General features: G+C 28.0%; 1 protein-coding gene across 5 annotated transcripts in view; it reads right to left on the bottom strand.

Annotated features, from left to right (window-relative positions):
* LOC100161297 (serine/threonine-protein kinase Tao) overlaps positions 1–16,933 on the bottom strand; it is a 25,005-nt gene extending 8,072 nt beyond the window's left edge. Inside the window, exons 1-11 of one of the 5 annotated variants that reach the window (XM_029486701.1) lie at positions 16,178–16,931; positions 15,348–15,393; positions 15,182–15,265; positions 13,423–13,801; positions 13,161–13,356; positions 12,941–13,093; positions 12,613–12,788; positions 12,382–12,544; positions 12,099–12,286; positions 7,827–8,018; positions 7,616–7,750 (exon numbers count right to left, since the gene is read on the bottom strand). In XM_029486701.1, the coding sequence (XP_029342561.1) occupies positions 7,616–7,750; positions 7,827–8,018; positions 12,099–12,286; positions 12,382–12,544; positions 12,613–12,788; positions 12,941–13,093; positions 13,161–13,356; positions 13,423–13,728 (1,509 nt within the window). In that variant the 5' untranslated portion in view covers positions 13,729–13,801; positions 15,182–15,265; positions 15,348–15,393; positions 16,178–16,931. Of the gene's footprint in view, positions 1–7,615; positions 7,751–7,826; positions 8,019–12,098; positions 12,287–12,381; positions 12,545–12,612; positions 12,789–12,940; positions 13,094–13,160; positions 13,357–13,422; positions 13,802–15,181; positions 15,266–15,347; positions 15,394–16,177 lie in introns of all 5 variants that reach the window. The other 4 variants (XM_029486700.1, XM_016807517.2, XM_008188627.3 and 1 more) reach the window with 4 other exon arrangements.
* Between the last annotated feature and the right edge of the window lie 612 nt (positions 16,934–17,545).

Here is a 17,545-nt window from a genome sequence, read left to right as displayed (position 1 = left end):
TCGTTGAGCATGTCATTGGTAATGGATGTGTTATATTTGAATTCAATTTGAAAAATTTTCTCATGGCTATAAATAGTTCATAAAGAGTCAAAAGTGTTTGAAGAATTTACGATGCATAGAAAATGCTAATATAAATATTTGGTGAACATTTCAAGAGTCTACAGTTATTCATTTTGGAAATATAACCAAATCTAAAAAATCAAATAATGGGAATTCAATTTACCGCTGAATATCGAATATTGTAACAATTATAAAAAATTAAAGTTCGGTTTAAGTATACGTTTTTTTATAGGTAGAAAAACTTATGAAACCTTTTATTGCTTGCTTAGCTATGAAAAGAAAATCTGGTGCTAGTGTAGCGTGCGATCTACCGCTTATGTGTGGTCTACCTGTGATCTATTCATTGGCCATACGTTGAAATGTATAATACGATAAAGATAATATTGATCACTTTATCGTTTTTGCCAAAACATACTATCCACTTCTTTATCGGTAATTTATCATTAACGATGTTAACGTTATATTTCGTCTCCACAACTTTAAAACAATTTTGACTATATACTATTGATAAAATATCTTTTAAGAATTTCTAACTGAAAAATAATTTGAAAAATTTGAAATATTTCTCAGTTATAAATAGCTCAAAAAGAGTCAAAATTGTTTTAAAATTTTACCATGCAAGGAAAATTTTAATTTAAACATTTGGCAAAAATTTCTAGTATCTTATTTGTTATTAAATTACAATTGATAGATGAAAATTGAAAATTGAATGTTGCACACATTTTAGATTCAAACGCTTATAAAAAATGTATGTTACTTTCTAGTAAACTTTTTTTTTTGTTTAAGGTAGGACCAATTGTGAGGAGTCTTCCATCAACATTTATAATGTTAGCTATGAAAAGAAAAACTTTTATACATTTTTAACTGAAACATTTTTTGAAAATTTTCGAAATTTTGATGAATTCTAAATTCTAATATTTGATTATCTATAATCATTACAAACAATAATTTGTGTTTCTGCTAAAAACAAAGAAATAAAAAAAAATCTTATGTAAAGCTAAAAAAACTATTTTTTCATATTATGATTCTTCAATTTTTGGTGTTTTTGAACTGGGGGTGCTAAATTAAAATTTGGGGGTGCTGAAACACCCCCAAGCACCACCCTAGTTGCGCCTATGTTCAGCAGTTTAAATTTTGTGGAGTTTACTTTATTTAAGTGATTTGACCTTAAAGTTAAGAACATTATTTGTATTTTGAAAATTATGTTTTTATGCAAGTCATAAGTATGTAATTTTTTTTAAAATCTGTGATAACACAGATAATATTCTTAATCCTTACCTTTAAGTTTGATAAGAGGTAAATTCACTTTATTGTTAAAGCCAGCGGTTGGGATTAACATGCTAATTGTAGCGATGCTACAGTAGCACTCTATTTTATTGTAATTAACATAGTGTTGCAACAATAAACCTAATGTAGAGAAATATACTATAACGCGCTAGACATTTAAGCAAGGATAATCATTATTTTGTCGCTACCTACAGCTATTTGGCGATAATTAAAATTTTAGGCTAACCATTCTATAGAAGCTACGAACTACCAAATTTTTATAAGAAAATGTATAGAAAATGTGGCGATAGCAAACTAAATTTTTGGGAAGAGTAGTTGTAGCGTCAGCGCATTATATAAACCAGTCGCATCCTGACCACTGGTTAAAGCTAATTAAACAAAATAAGAACGGGGAAAAACAAATTTTTATGTCGTACATTTGTGATACAGAAACAATACAATCTCTTAAATTTAGCAATTTCATTTTCTTAAACCATATATATTAAACTTACTTTGAGACTTTTAGGTTGTTGCCGTAGCTGCATTGCATGTCTCTTCCGTAAATCACGATGGGAACGAGCACAATAATCATGTTGGTGCTGTAATTCAGTTTCATGTTGTCTGGTTACTTGATCAGCGCGTAAAGCATGAACAGCTCTTTGTTGTCTTGTTTCAAGGTTTCTAGTATCTTCATGATGTCTTAATAACATAGAATGAGCAGTTTCCAACTGTTGTTGTCTTTTCCCAAGTTCCTATAAACATTAAACAACATTAGCCAAATAACTTTAAAAATTGTCTCCTATAGTTCTGGATAAATGTAGCGAAATAACTAAATAAAATTGTTATTAATGATTAACTGGTAGCCAACCTTATCAAATTCATGATTAAAATTATTTTTGCTATATTATGCGATATTGTCAATTGATGTAACATATAATAATATAAACTTTATTACTTTTTTTATTGTACTTACAAGGTATTGAATAATTGTTGATTCCCTAACTCAAATGAATAATCATTGATTATAACTTGTAATTTATAAAATAATAATATGGAAGATTGCTCTGTATTTATTTTTCTTGTAATTTTAAATATTTGAATAGATTTCACATTTATTCTCTACACTGTACTTAATTGATTGTTATTTCTAAAATTTAAGATTTTTGAGGTTCGCTTGATTTTTATTAGATATATCTCATTAAGTCCATGATTATGCAGCCATTGCTGATCTACTTGGGTTAAATTTACTCTTTTAATAGACTTAGTTTTTAAAAAAGTCAAAAATTAGTTAAAATTTTTTTTTTTGTATAGGATTATGACAATACATTCCATTCTGTGTATATTACGTTTTGTTATCATATTCATACACTCATTATACAATTAATGGTTCTTTTTTGTTGAGTTTGGTACCTAAAAACTGGTGGCAGCTTTTACTACTGTATTCATTATACTAACCCAACCCACTTTAATGTTTATTTATATCTTATATAAAAATATTTATTCATAAAATAGGAATAAAATATGTATAATTGTCAAACATACTTTATAAAGACCTTTGGGTCGTTTAAATAATAAAGCCCCAGGGCATTTAAATAAAAAAAAAAATAAAATAGGAAGGTAATAATAACAATTATATCTATTTTATCTGTGCTACAACAAATAACAGTTTTTGTTTCAGAGGACGTCACACTGGATGTGGTCTCTGTCTTACAAATGTTTAACATAGCAAAAACTACTTTGCGCGGGAGAACTTCTGTATTTATAGGAGTATAAATGTATAACCAAAATTTTACAACACGTAGAGAAGAACTTTATCTACGTTGTAGTGTTTTCATTTTTTTTGATAGCAGTAACTAACTAATAATTAAATGAAGAAAACAAAAAAATATAGTGATCAAACTGATAACTTTAAATGTATTTTTGTTATCCAAACAATAATGCGGACGTGATGTCCTTCTTGAGATCCAACATTTGTTTAAAAAAAACTTATTACTTAACCTTCAGTAGGTCGCGCGGGGTAAAAATTTCTCTTGATTAAACATAATATATTTTTCTTTCACATATGTTTATTTTAAATTTAATATTTTGGTAAGAATATAAAAAAAAAGAATACTACAAAATGTAATAAATACTTTTTATTTTACATTTGTTTAATTTTTTCTTATTAGACAAATAAATGATATATTATTTTAAACTAATTAAAAAATTACTAACATTATTTTTATAATATACTAGCTGATTCCGTGCACTTTGTTGCCGGCAACCAATAATTATTATAATAATAGCTTCAAAACCCAAGGCAACCATTTTTAAACAAAATTTTCTATCGGAAATCTCAAAATCCTAGTTTGAGCACTAACTGAGGTTGGTCCTAGTGATGGGCACAACCGAGTGAAAACTATCGAAGTACTCGATAGTTTAAACTATCTAATTACTCGGTTGTTTTATAAAACTATCAAACTTTCGAAAAACTATCGAACTATTGAAAACTAATCGAACTATCGAAATTTTTACTTTTTAGGTAAGGTTATGTATTATTTACTATTTAGCCTTGATGTTGTTAATGTTGTCATTCGAGATTCGACTATCGAGTATCAAGGCTGGTTATTTCATTTTTTATATTTTTGTCTTTAAAATATCTACTATCCCAAATTATTATCAAGAAAATTCGGTCGAAAATACCGAAAAATCACTCAATTGTTTTTTTTAAACTCGATATTCAAAACTAGTTGGTACTAGACGTGTATTACTATTTACTACCGAATGAAAACTATCGATAGTCAAAACTAGTCGGTGTAAGACGTATGCAACTACCGAAAGAAAACTATCGAGTGAATCACTCGATAATTTTTAAAAACAATCGATGAATAATAATATCTATTCAATTGAAAAATCACTCGGTAGTTTTTGAAACTATCGATAGACAATCGATAGTCAAAACTAGTCGGTTGCGCCCATCACTAGTTGGTCCCCTTCCTTTTTAAGTTAGCCTATCTTCTGTCCAGATGTCTAATCTATCTATATATATAAAAATATCTGATCCCGTGCCCTTCGTTGTCCATTAAAATTGCTACTCTATATGAATAATATGTTTTACATATTACCATGGCAACCATTTATATACAAAAAATTGTATTGGACTTAACGTTTTTATAATATATAATCGGTTGCCATGGTAATATGGACACACACACAGACGGAATTCTCAAAATAATATATAAATGGTTGTCATGGTAATATAGACACACAGACATACATACATTAGTTTTTATATATATAGATAACATATAAATAGATGCTAGATTAAAACCCACCACACTTATACCAACCTAAATAATATTAAAACATAGTTTAAAATTAGTGGGGTAATAAATTGCCCCGAGCGACCTATTGAAGGTTAAGTTACCATTTCCAAATGACTCATTTTTTAAAATAAAATGCTATCCACTATCGAGACTTAACTGTATACTCAATAGAATTTGATTATTTATAACATTTCTAGTATTAAGAATGCAAGTATTAATATTATATTTGACTGATGTAAAATTGTTAATATATATTTTAATTTACAAATATTTATTTTCAAGATTTGTAGAATATGTGAGTCCATGCAAAAATATAATGTAATATTTTTACTATGTGGTGGTGGGTAGTGATTGGAATGGTGTCACAAATATAAATAATGGAAAAAACAACAAAGCATTTAAAAATGAATGGCTAAGCTCCACGCGCGTAAAGAGCATAACCGATCATGCAGCCAAAATAACTTCCTCCACCACACCACTGCTCGCCGTTTTAACTTTTGTACTTAGGTTGATCCAACTATAAACAGTGAAGCGCATGTAATACTCAAACAATACAACTCACTTTACCGCGCTGTATAACGGCCAACAGATTTTTGGACCACCAATCAGAAATCCAGATTCAAGAAACAAACACAAAATCGTCCACCACCTGGTTATGCTCATAATGCACGTGGAGTATTGATTGTTAATTTATTGTCATAAATTAACTGATAACTTATATCCATCATTAAATTCACTGAACATGAAAATAATTAAAAATACATACTTCTCTTAATAATCCTTGTTCATACAAATGGTATTGATTTAGCCTTTTTCTACGAAATTTCCTAATTTCAAGTTCCAAATAATCTTTTTGACCTCGAATAAGTCTGTGTTCTTCTTGAGCTTCCATTTGTTTAAGGTTTTCTTTTTGAGATCTGTAAAAAAGAATTAATTTTAAAATATACAACTTTTTTATAATATATGAATACTAACTGTAAAGCAGCATCTTTTTGTCGCTTAGGTGTGGATTCATCCAATAATAACTCACGTTTCCATCGCTCTTTATTGGTTTTATAATCTTTTTTTCTTTGAGTATCAAATGCTTTTCTGTCTGCTTCTTGTCTGTTGGTTATTTCTTTCATTATTTTCTTTTTCAGCTGCGACATTCTGTTTCATCTACGTTGAAAAAAATATAAAACATTCCTTTATTAAAAAAAGTTATGTACTAGTATTATATGCCTTAGAATCATCTTTGGTTGTATCATATTTTTTAACTTTTTTAGACATAATATTATAGTTAACTAATATCTAAAAATTATTAATTTATACATTTAAATATTTATCAGTATTTGATTTTAAATTATAATTAGAGGCAGCATTATTATAAACGAAAAAATCTATTGAAAAACTTCCTGAAAAGAATCGCACGATTAAAGGACCACAAGTTGCGCTTCAGATCTGTTAGTACTTAAATCCATAAAGCTAGCTAAGGATTATTCATGAATTTTTTTATATTCTGAGGAAAGCAATCAATTTGATTTTATAATTTATTTTATAATTGATTTTTAAAATTACGTGTTTTTTTGTTGCTGTCATCACCTCTGAAACCAATAGAAATGCTACCCACTTTTACTTCAGTATCTTTTCTGGTAGGAAATTGAATCTAATTGGTACTTTAGGTCAAATGTAAAAAGTTAACCTAACCTAACCAAATTTTTTTTTAGAAAAAACAGAAATGATACCATCTTTTGACTAAATGTATACTTTTTTTCTTAGTGCAACTCAAAAATGAATAACCATAGATACTTTAAATTTTCACCAAATGTTTATATGACTATTTCCCATGAACAATTAAAAAAATATTTTGACTTTTTTTGAGTTATCTATAGGCATAAGAAATTTTCATTTTTTATTAGTTTTTTTTTTATAAATATCAATAAGGAATTGTTCACTTGGTTATTAAAGCTTGAAAATGTGTTACAAGATTCCTCATAATTTGTTCATATTGTAAATAAAAAATTTGTTCTTGGCAAAAATTAATTCAATCTAGAAAAATAATACCTATATAAATATCATAAAATATATTTAGTAATTTAGACTGACAGACAATCTTCACTCAGAATTGTTTATCATGATTTTCAAATCATTGAATTCAAATTTAACACTTTCATTACAGTGACCCATACAACACCTTATGAACAGCAGATCAGAACCCACTTTCCCACTTTTTTTTTAATCATGTTTTACTATAAATATTGTGCAAGGTAATGAAATTATGCATAAAATATTAAAACTTTATCTAAATTCGATTATTTATGTCAGGATTAATTACACACTAATAATTATACATTTAATACATTTATGCATAATATGCACCTTATACTAATAGACGGAACATGGGAATAGTTCCAGTGGGCCAACGTGAGTGGGCTGTTCGACTATTATTTAATTACTACGTACATGTGTAATAGAATTTCAGGTTGGATGATCTGTTATTGCGTTTTAACAATTATTGTATGATAACGGAATGATAAATAATACACAAAAATGATATTGTTTCTGAATGAATAATATATTCACCTATTCAATAAACGATTTATTATTTATTAATTATTATGCTTTTTTTTTTAAAAAAATATGCATTTTTAGTTTTGTGTTATAATAATATATTGTATAAATATGTGAATAAACATATTCTATGTTGTCAGAAATAAAACACTGCTATGATGATAGCTGTGACCTCTCCACCCAACACAATCAATCTGTAATGCTCCGTCTAAGAGTATAAGGTCTATGATAATATGTAAGAATGCGTAATTCAACAAGCTATAAATAAAACATAAAGAAAGCTTGTCTAAAAATCTGCATTATATCAAAAACATAAAAGTTTAGTCTTCGGTTAGTGTTAAAATAATAATTGGTATAACTTAATACAATTATATAAAATATAATTGCATTCAATATAATCTAAAAATTATGTTTATTACTAAATTAAAAAATACCTTCTTTTCTAACTCTTGCTGATGTTTAATTTGTAATTTTTCTAGTTCCTTGCTAAATTGTTGCAATAAAGTTTCATATTCTTTATCCAAGAGCTGTTTATGACTTTCCATTTCGAGTTTACATCTATCTTCAAGCTTTAACATAAGTATATAATATAAATGTACATGTTAAATTTACAAATATCTTATAATTTATTTTGGGCATAATTACTTTTAATAATGCACTCTGGTGTTCTCTTCTCATTCGTTTATAGCCAGACATTTGTTCATGCATTTCTTCCTGCATATGTTCTTTCTGTTGTTTTGTGACTATAGATGTTGTTCGAATAGTTGCAAAATTATTGGGAACTCCGATAGCCACATGATCATTGGATACAATAGAATTAGAATTATTACTAGATGGCTAGAACAAAATATTAATATTATTACTTTATAGATAAAATTTTGTTCATATACTACACTTATATTACATTTTTTTTTAAACATTTAAAAGCAATAATTGAAATATTATTTACAAAGATTATTCAGTTTCCTTTTTTTAAAAGTGCTTTTGTTAGTACTCATATTCAGGTGTTTTCAATGTGAAACACCTTCACATTTTTCCCCCTATTCCATATATATTTTACTTTATGCAATGTATGCACTATGCATAGTACATATTTAAATTTCATAACAAGCATAAAAGAGTTGAAAAAAATAAAAACCTGTATACAACAATACCAGAAACGATCTTGACAAGTCCCAAGTAGGTAAAAAATAGTTTGCATTTCATATACACCACCACAATTTGTTGATAGGTATAAGAGAAGTAAATTGTATGCTATACGCAATAATTTATTATGCTATAAACCTATACATAAAATAATTTTTATTTATAATGAATGTTGTATGCTTGGATGGCCAAGGGATGTTCTACCCATTCCCCTACAAAGTAAAACCGCAACCGGACAATACAACATAACTAAGTTCACATGTTGAGCAGTTTTAAAAACGACCAAAATTGTAACATATTGATTCTAAATAAATTATAATAATTTGTACACAGTATTCTATGTAAGGAACAAAATAAAATAAACTAATACAGTGTTGAAGAAAACTGAAAGTTGTTTATCCATTATGGATAGAATTTTTAATGTTTCTTTATTGTTGTAGATATTGGTAGTATGATAATTATTTAACACCATATTACAAACACATAACATAGCAAATAGTAAATTCTGAATAATCCATTTAACTCTTCTATGTTAAAAATTAAAGTATTGACCTGTTATCACATTTAAAGGAAAAAAGGTGGGCAAGTGGGTGTTGCTCTGCTGTACAGTAGGTTACAAGTGGGTCACTGTAATGGACTAAAATTGAATTCAATGATATAATATCATTGTATAAGAAAAACGATTCTGTGAGAAGACGGTCAGTCAGCCTATGATACTTCATATTACTAAGAATATTTGATGATATTGTGAATAAAGTAATTTATATACTTACGTATTTACGTGGAACTTTGTTTTAAATTTTCAATCCTTTGCTATAAAAGTTGAACATTTTATAAATTTATAACTACAAAATAATTTTTAAATTTTAAATTATGTCAAAATTTGAACTTTAAATGCTTATAAAAAACATTGTGCTATGTATTTTAATATTTTTTAACTGCTATTGTAACAACATATCAAAAGCCAAGCATTAAATTTTCATGCTTTTTTACCCAACAAATTATTGATATTTATAGTAATAAAATACTAAAAAAATTGAAAACTGACAATGTCCGTAACAGCCCAAAAAAAGTCAAATATTATCAAAATGTTATCGTGTATAGATAATGAAAATATAAACATTCAGTAAAAATCTCATGTATTTACAGATATTCGTTTTTGAATAGCAATAAAATAACAAAACCACGCTACATCAGAAATCGTGTGAATATCCAATCATGTAATAATATGAACTTCAAACGCTCATAAAAATTTAATTTGATTTGCTTGTAGGCATTTTTTGTTGTTGATAAAGCTAGAAAAACTTAGGAATAATCTTGTATTTAATTTTCAAATCTCAGATTTAAAAAGAAAATTTTTTATGAATTATCAAATCAAAAAAATTTCCAAATTTTTGTGATTTTTCCGAGATTAGAACTTTAAATGCTTATAAATAAAAAACTGTCACTAAGGATTTTTAATATTTTTTAAATGGCAATGTAACAATATAGTAAAAGCCTAGTATTAAATTTTCAAGCTTTTTTACCCAACAAATAAAGCTTTGTTGACATTCGTAGAAAAAAGACTAATAAAATTGGAAACCGAAAATATTCTTAAACAGTTCAAAACAAATCAAAATATTTTTAAAATTTTATCGTGTATAGAAAATGGAAATATAAACGATCAGTAAAAATTTCATGTATATACGTCTATTTGTTTTAAAGTTGCACCAAAAACTAATATATATAGTATAGATTTTGCGTAAAAATTCTCGTTTTTCCTTAAATTTTTTTCCCCGTGCTTTTGAAAACTTTTGGAAATTTTAAATTTTGACCTCCTCAATGCACCAACAATATTCACTTTTCCATCGAACAAGATACTGTTGAAGAAAATCGAAGCAGTTTTACTGCCCCAAACAGTGATGACAGGCACAAAAATACAAAAATAAAAATAAAAACACACACATTGTAAAATCAATACATTCATAATTTCACTAAGAATCATAAATATTATCTAGTAAATCTAATGATTATCCTAGTTTTATTATATTTTAATTGCATAGTGAGTTATGTGCATTTTAAAATTATCAATCTTTTGCGTATTTCGAAATCCTCATAAATTGGTTTAAATTTAAAATTAAAAGAGATTCACTAGATGATAATGTTCTTACTTTTAAATGTGATAATAGGTCAGTCAACACTCTAATATTTAACATACCAGAGTTAAATTGATTATGCAGAATATACAAATGGCTATGTTATGTGTTTGTAAGATGGATCATGCAGATGTAATGTCCTCGTAATTAAATAGTCCTGGTATATTCTTATTTAAGTTATTTTAGAAATTGTATCTAAAATTTAACTAACCCTTAAGATAGAAGTAATTAAGTTTTGTATTATATAATATACTGAATAATCATTTAATAATAAGAAGCAAGGTAAATATTTTTTTAATGTACATATACATTATTCAATAAAAATATTTCACACAATTTTATTGATACTACAACTTATTGAGGTATTTGTAAATGACAACAACATTGTTTCTAGTTTTATGGATCTAGAATAAAAACTACAATGATAATATCTCATTAAAATACCCCACACAGGGGCGTCATTTCAGTTTTTTAAGTGCCTAAATTTACACGGCTTTTAAAGTCATTATCAGGCCACAACTAGGGTCCCTTTTACGAGGGATGGGGAGCAATGGGGAAAATACCTCTTTTATTTTCTTCTTCTCTGCCAACCATATGCCATATGTGCTTTGCTATCATTGTCCTACAGCTTCACAGTGCTCTGCCATCCCTCTCCTTTATTCACACCAGCTATTTTCATGTCATTCTCTATTCTATCTAACCACCTTTTCTTTGGCTTTCCACTTTCCTTCAATATTAATTTCCATAGCCACCCTCACTACCTATGAATTGCTTCTCCTCATAATTAAATATCTCAACTTTGTAGAATTTCAAAAACCAGAATATTTGTGAATTTATTTAAGATAATGTCAATTAATATGAATTAGGATGAAAATATTGTCATTGTTACTTTTTTTTTATCTAATTATGCTAACTTTTAATGAATTTATATTGTGGTTACCAGTTATATTTACATTTAGTAAATAAATGTATGGGTATATACTCGCTGAGAGATAAGAAAGTACCTCGTTACGCAGGCGGCGGCCGGTTCCCCACTAGCAACCTTGTCAAAATTATAAACACATGGTTAGTCATTAACCCGACAAACCTGTTTCCGTGATGAGTATAAGCACCGATTTATAATAATAAATACCTAACTTAACCTAAAAAAATGTTCTTCCTGCACTTGAAACACATAATATAACTAACTAAAAACTAACTAAATTAAACCTGAAGTTCATTGTATGGCCCCCGTTATATTGCCCACAATGGCACTTAATACTATCCACTTAATTCATAATTCTATATTTTTTTTCATTAGCTATTTTAATTTAACAACTTAAATTTAAATTAACAACAAACCGTGAAGTTTTAAAATCGTAAAACAATTTATGCTATTTTTAGGCTTAATTTTTTCTCCTTTTGATGGGAGTCATCATTTTTTTGCTCTCTTATTATCACAATATAACAAGGGGCCAATAAAATCTGGTTTTCAGGTAACAGTTGGGTAGCAGTTGGCACAAATGCACACCCTGTCCTCCCTCCCCAAAAATGACACCCCTGCCCCATATAAATATTTGATTGATTATTATAAAATGTATATGATGTATAGTGTTCATGTGCAGTGCATAAAACAATAATAATATATTAATAATACTTTGTGACGATTTCTAGCTGTTGGATAGTGGTCGTTTGTGCTCATATTAGTTATTTCATTCATATTCGGCGTACTATTGGTAGAACTACTGTGCGATGAAGCGCTGACACCAATTGACTGTATTGAATGTTCTGAAGTTATACTATTACTCTTGCTGCTTTCTCCGCCTGTGTGTTCATCAGCATTATCTGGCATTAATTACAGAAAAACAATATATTATTTGTTGTTTCGGTTTTCGGTTTTCAATGCGAAACAACAAATTTATTTTAAAAAGTATACATACCATCATTGTCACCAACATTACTCTCAGTTTCATACGAATCAACCATAAGAATTTTTTTCATTTTTCTATAATTGAGATTATCTAAATCACGGACGGCAGCTTTTGTTCTTTGTATAAGATCAATTAAAACATTAGATGATCTTGAACGAGTTATTAATTGATGCTAAACATGATAAAAAATAAAGTTACCAATGCATCTGGATTTTCAAAAAACATACTTTTTGTACTTACTTGTAAAAGTTTAGATGAAGATGGGCGCTCACAAGGATTTTTTTGTAAACACAGTTCAACAAAGTACCGGAATGTGTCTGTCCATTCAGATGATTGTAAGGTAGGAGTATCATTCTGTGCAATATGATAAAGGGCACTCATTGCATTCATGTTAAAATATGGAGGCTTTCTTTCAGCTAAAAATATATATACATATATTAATAACTAAAATAGTGGACTTATTGGGATGTTAAAATTTACTGAAATACATTGTTGTATAAAAAAAAAAACAGTTAAATTATTACTAAGTAATAAGTATTTAAAGTTTGTACAATTTGTGTATATTTACCTAATTCAATGCATGTTATACCCAGTGACCAAACATCAACTTTTCCATCATATTGCCCTTCGTCCATCGCCAATATAACTTCAGGTGCCATCCAGTAAGGAGTACCAACAAAACTGTTAGCTGGGCATTTTGTACTGGCAGATCCAAAATCAGCTAAATAACAAGAAGTAGTTTTTAGTTTTAATTTAGTTTATTAAATTTAAAGAATAACTTTAATTACCAAGTTTTACTGTGCCATTTTCTGTTAGTAAGATGTTTCCAGCTTTTACATCTCGATGTATACGACCTAAAGAATGAAGATAATGAAGACCTCTCAAAACCCCATCACAAATAGCAGCAATTTCTTCCTCCATCAGAGGTCTTTTGTGTACTTCTATAATATCTGAGGCTGAACCCAGACAATATTCCATCACCAACTGAAATTTAAATTATTATGTTCACAAAATGTTTTAATGTGATAACTATATATATATATTATTTACCCATGCTGTGTGATCTCTTAAAAAACAACCCTTGTATTGTATTGTGTTTGGATGTTTGAGATGCCGTAAAAACCTTATTTCTTTTAAAATGTCTTGCCATTTATCCATACTTTGTTTTCCTAAGTAGGACATTTTTTTTATGGCAACTATCTCTTTGGTTGCTGAACATCTTGCATAATATACAGCACCAAAACTTCCATGACCAATTTCTCTTAAGTCTTCAAATATTTTATCTGGGTCATCTTTATCAAAAAGTTCAGCTATTTCAGGATCTTTTAAGCTTCCTGGCCTTGGAATTGCCGGCATTTTTAAATTGTATATTATCAATATATTTTTGGGATATTAATGTATAATGAATATTTTATACATAATATAGAATCTGTAAAAGTCGAGGAAAAAGTATAAGTATTAGAAAATAAGTGACGGATAAATTTTAATGTTGTTCGGTATATAAGTATTGGTATGTATCTTGTACCTACCTACTAATAAATAATTTAAGTTTTCCTTATTAGTATCAATATTCAATTGTTTATTGAGAGCTGCCAAATAATTATTATTGTTTCCTTATATTAAATAGCTTTAAGATTACCTATTTATCTACCTACTATAAGGTAACAATTATGTATCACAATAATATTTATTATTTAATAAATTAAATTAATAATTATAATTAATATTTGCTAGAATTATAATATTTATCATACTATCATAGCAATGAGTTTAATAAATAATAACTATAACCTCAAACATATCTTAAAATTAAAAATATTATTACTGCCTATAAGATGTTATGATATATGTATTATGTTTGTATATGCTTTAAGGTATTCTTAAGAATAATAATTAAAACAGTCGCCCAATGCTGGCAGAGTTAAATGTGACTTGATTAACAATTAATATTGCATAGGATGGTGTGTTACTACAGATGGTAAATTGATGTTAGTCTACCACTATATACAATATACTCATGAATACCTATGTCGTGTGTCTCTTTCACTTAAATTAATTATTTATTCATGATGTCATTGCTGATACTTAATACCTCTTATAAAAGTAAATAATTTTACTTAAAAAATACCTAAAATTTTAGGAAAATCATTAAATATATAATTATTATTTTAAAAACTATTAGGTACTTATCCTCTGTAAAAATGTATAAATTACTTACATTAAACAATACATGTTTAACTAAAATAATTCAATAGGTAGGTACCTACATAAAATATAAGAATATATTAATATATTCAACTAAGTTTTAGTTGATATTTTATAATCTAAAAATTAAATTAAATATATACCTACATAATATTATTAGGTTTATAAATTTTAATTTTACCAAATTTTATTTGGCGCAATTACTTCTTAAATTTAATTAAATAAATAATTGCAAAAAATAATTTATTCATGGTGATTCACCATGCATTACAATCTATTACACATTTATTCAAAATCTGATTTTTGGAATTTTTAAATAGGTATCCATACTTTAAGATCATATTTTTTGAGTGCTTTGGATATTTTGTACAATTTAAGCGCATTTAAGTGTCAACTTGTGTCAAAACATATACTCTTTTATTTTACACTTTTTAGCAGATGATTTTTTTTTTCAATTTGATATCTAAATCAAAATTTAAGGAAGAATATCTTCCAAAAATCAGACTTTGAATAACTGCATTATTAAAGAAAAAAAATGGTTGAGTATGCTTGGTGAATCTCCCTGTTTATATATATTTTTACACAGGTAAAAAGAAATACACACCTTAATAATATCGAAAGGAATCAAATATTAGCATTTTGCCGAAGAAATGTATTGAGTGAAGATATTGATAGAATTGAGAAATACCTATATGCAAATATGTATAATTAAAGAACACATTTAAAACTACTTAAGTAGAAATAATTATTTTAAGGTAGTCACTACCTACCTGTAATTATTAATGGTATAAAATTTGAATGCAATAGGTACCTAATCTAAAATTTAAAAATTGATCAATACATTTTCGATTTCATAAAAATATGCTTGTAATCAATAATTTATGTAGGTACCTACAAAACATTGAAAATAAATTGGAATATTAGATGTTCTATTAAACTATTATGAAAATTGTATACAAAAAAAATCAATAGTTGGTAATACATATATACATATGTGAGTATAATAGGTATACCGTATACAGTATACTATCAGTTGATAAATTATGTTCATAACAAATAAGTTTTTTTTTCTAACTAAACATATTTAACTCTAAAACCATTTACATGCCAAATAGGGTTTCAAAAATTTTCAACAATAGATAAGTTAATGAATTGTCATTGATTAATTAGACAATAGGTAGGTATTACTGTTTGTATGTGTTATATAGAATTTACTGTTAATCGCTTGTGACAAAATATGCAGTACCTAGTCTAGAAGTAGGTGGTGCTTACGACTATATAGGTACAATTGATGCGTGTGTCAAACCACAAACAGCAAAAAATCAATCGCACAGTTTCGAACATCATTTTATCGATTAACACAACACATTATACAGTGACACATTCACCACAATAACTGTTGTCATATTATAATACTATATATGTATAAATATCATTATAATATGACATATGTATAGATATACCTGTACATACCATTATATGTTATATGTATATAATATAGGTAGGTACCTATATGAATATGATTATTATTTAATATTATTAAAAATGAGAGAACAAAAAACAGTAGACGGATACAGATGCAATATGACTAAGTACATACCTGCGACAATGTTCTCCAAAGCAGACACAAACTCTTTATTTTCCTCGTCATAGTCGTCTCTTGAAATCGATAACGTGCAAGTTAGATAACGACAGCGGAGGCAGACGACTTCTTCGTCGGTGTCAGTGTTTCGGACGGCGTTTTACTATACCATTTTTTTTAATTTTTATTCGGTGTTGTTATTATTATTATTATATATTACCGGACGGCCGATTCCGTTGAAAACCGATTCGTCATCCGTTTTCGATAATGCGAATATGTGATATTATACGCTGCATACGTACGGACTACGGGCAGAGACACGGTAAAAAACACATACACACACAAACACTCACACACACACAAAGAGATAAGGTGTCGATAAACAGTCCGAAAATGTAATTAAAATTACGGTAAAAAAAAATAATAATAATAGAAAAAATTAAAAGAGTGAAAATTATTATTATTAATAAAAAATGGAACAGTGAACACGATCGATCCAGACTTTTTCGTCAATGAGCGAAAACGCAGTGCGACCAACCCAACGGTGTCAACAGTCTTGATTGTGTATAATTCTGCACTCATTTCGGGTGGGTGTAAATTTGTGAGGCACCCGACCATAGAACATAATATTACAGAACATTTCTATGACCCGACGTATGGAAGACTTCAAAATTTAAAGCCCGATCCGATCGCACCCGACAACCGAATATCCTGCGCCCGACAGTCGGTCGGACGACAGACAATAAGTTGTTAACTGTAGTGTACACCGTCTGTGCAGTGTGCAGTGTGCACTGTGCACCAGACTATCGGGTACGGGGTACCGACTACCGGAGTTCGGAGTGCTGCCACACGCAGACGGCGACACCTGTTCGTAGGTAGTCGTCGAGTCTCGAGATGTCGATCGTAGAATAGAGATAATGTCGATTGCGTAGGGTGGTCCCGTACTCCGGGAACGAGCTCCCCTTGACTATTTACATTTTAAAAATCAAAATATTTTCTTTACATTCAAAATAAATATATATATTATGAGATATTATATTATTGAAGTAGGTATAGAAAAATAAACACCATCATGGCATTATCCACCATACATAAAATAATTACCTACCTATATAAACTATTTAATATTATTCCCATTAGTTTCGGTGTGGCTAATGATTGGGCCCCCGGCACTTTAAAAAAAACCTTTTACCTAGGTAATTTTATTTTCTGTGTAGATACAATAACAATTAATATCATAACTTTAAGCTTGAGATAACTAGAGTACAATTTCATAAACATGGTACTATAATTATTAATTACCTACAATTATTTTGTGTTCAATTTATGTAAATTTATATAAATAAAATAATGTATGACCGTATAAGTATATACTATTTAGGTATA

The sequence above is a fragment of the Acyrthosiphon pisum genome, chromosome A1, assembly GCF_005508785.2.
Source record: "Acyrthosiphon pisum isolate AL4f chromosome A1, pea_aphid_22Mar2018_4r6ur, whole genome shotgun sequence".
NCBI lineage: Eukaryota > Metazoa > Arthropoda > Insecta > Hemiptera > Aphididae > Acyrthosiphon > Acyrthosiphon pisum.
This window is presented reverse-complemented; position numbering and strand designations above follow the sequence as displayed.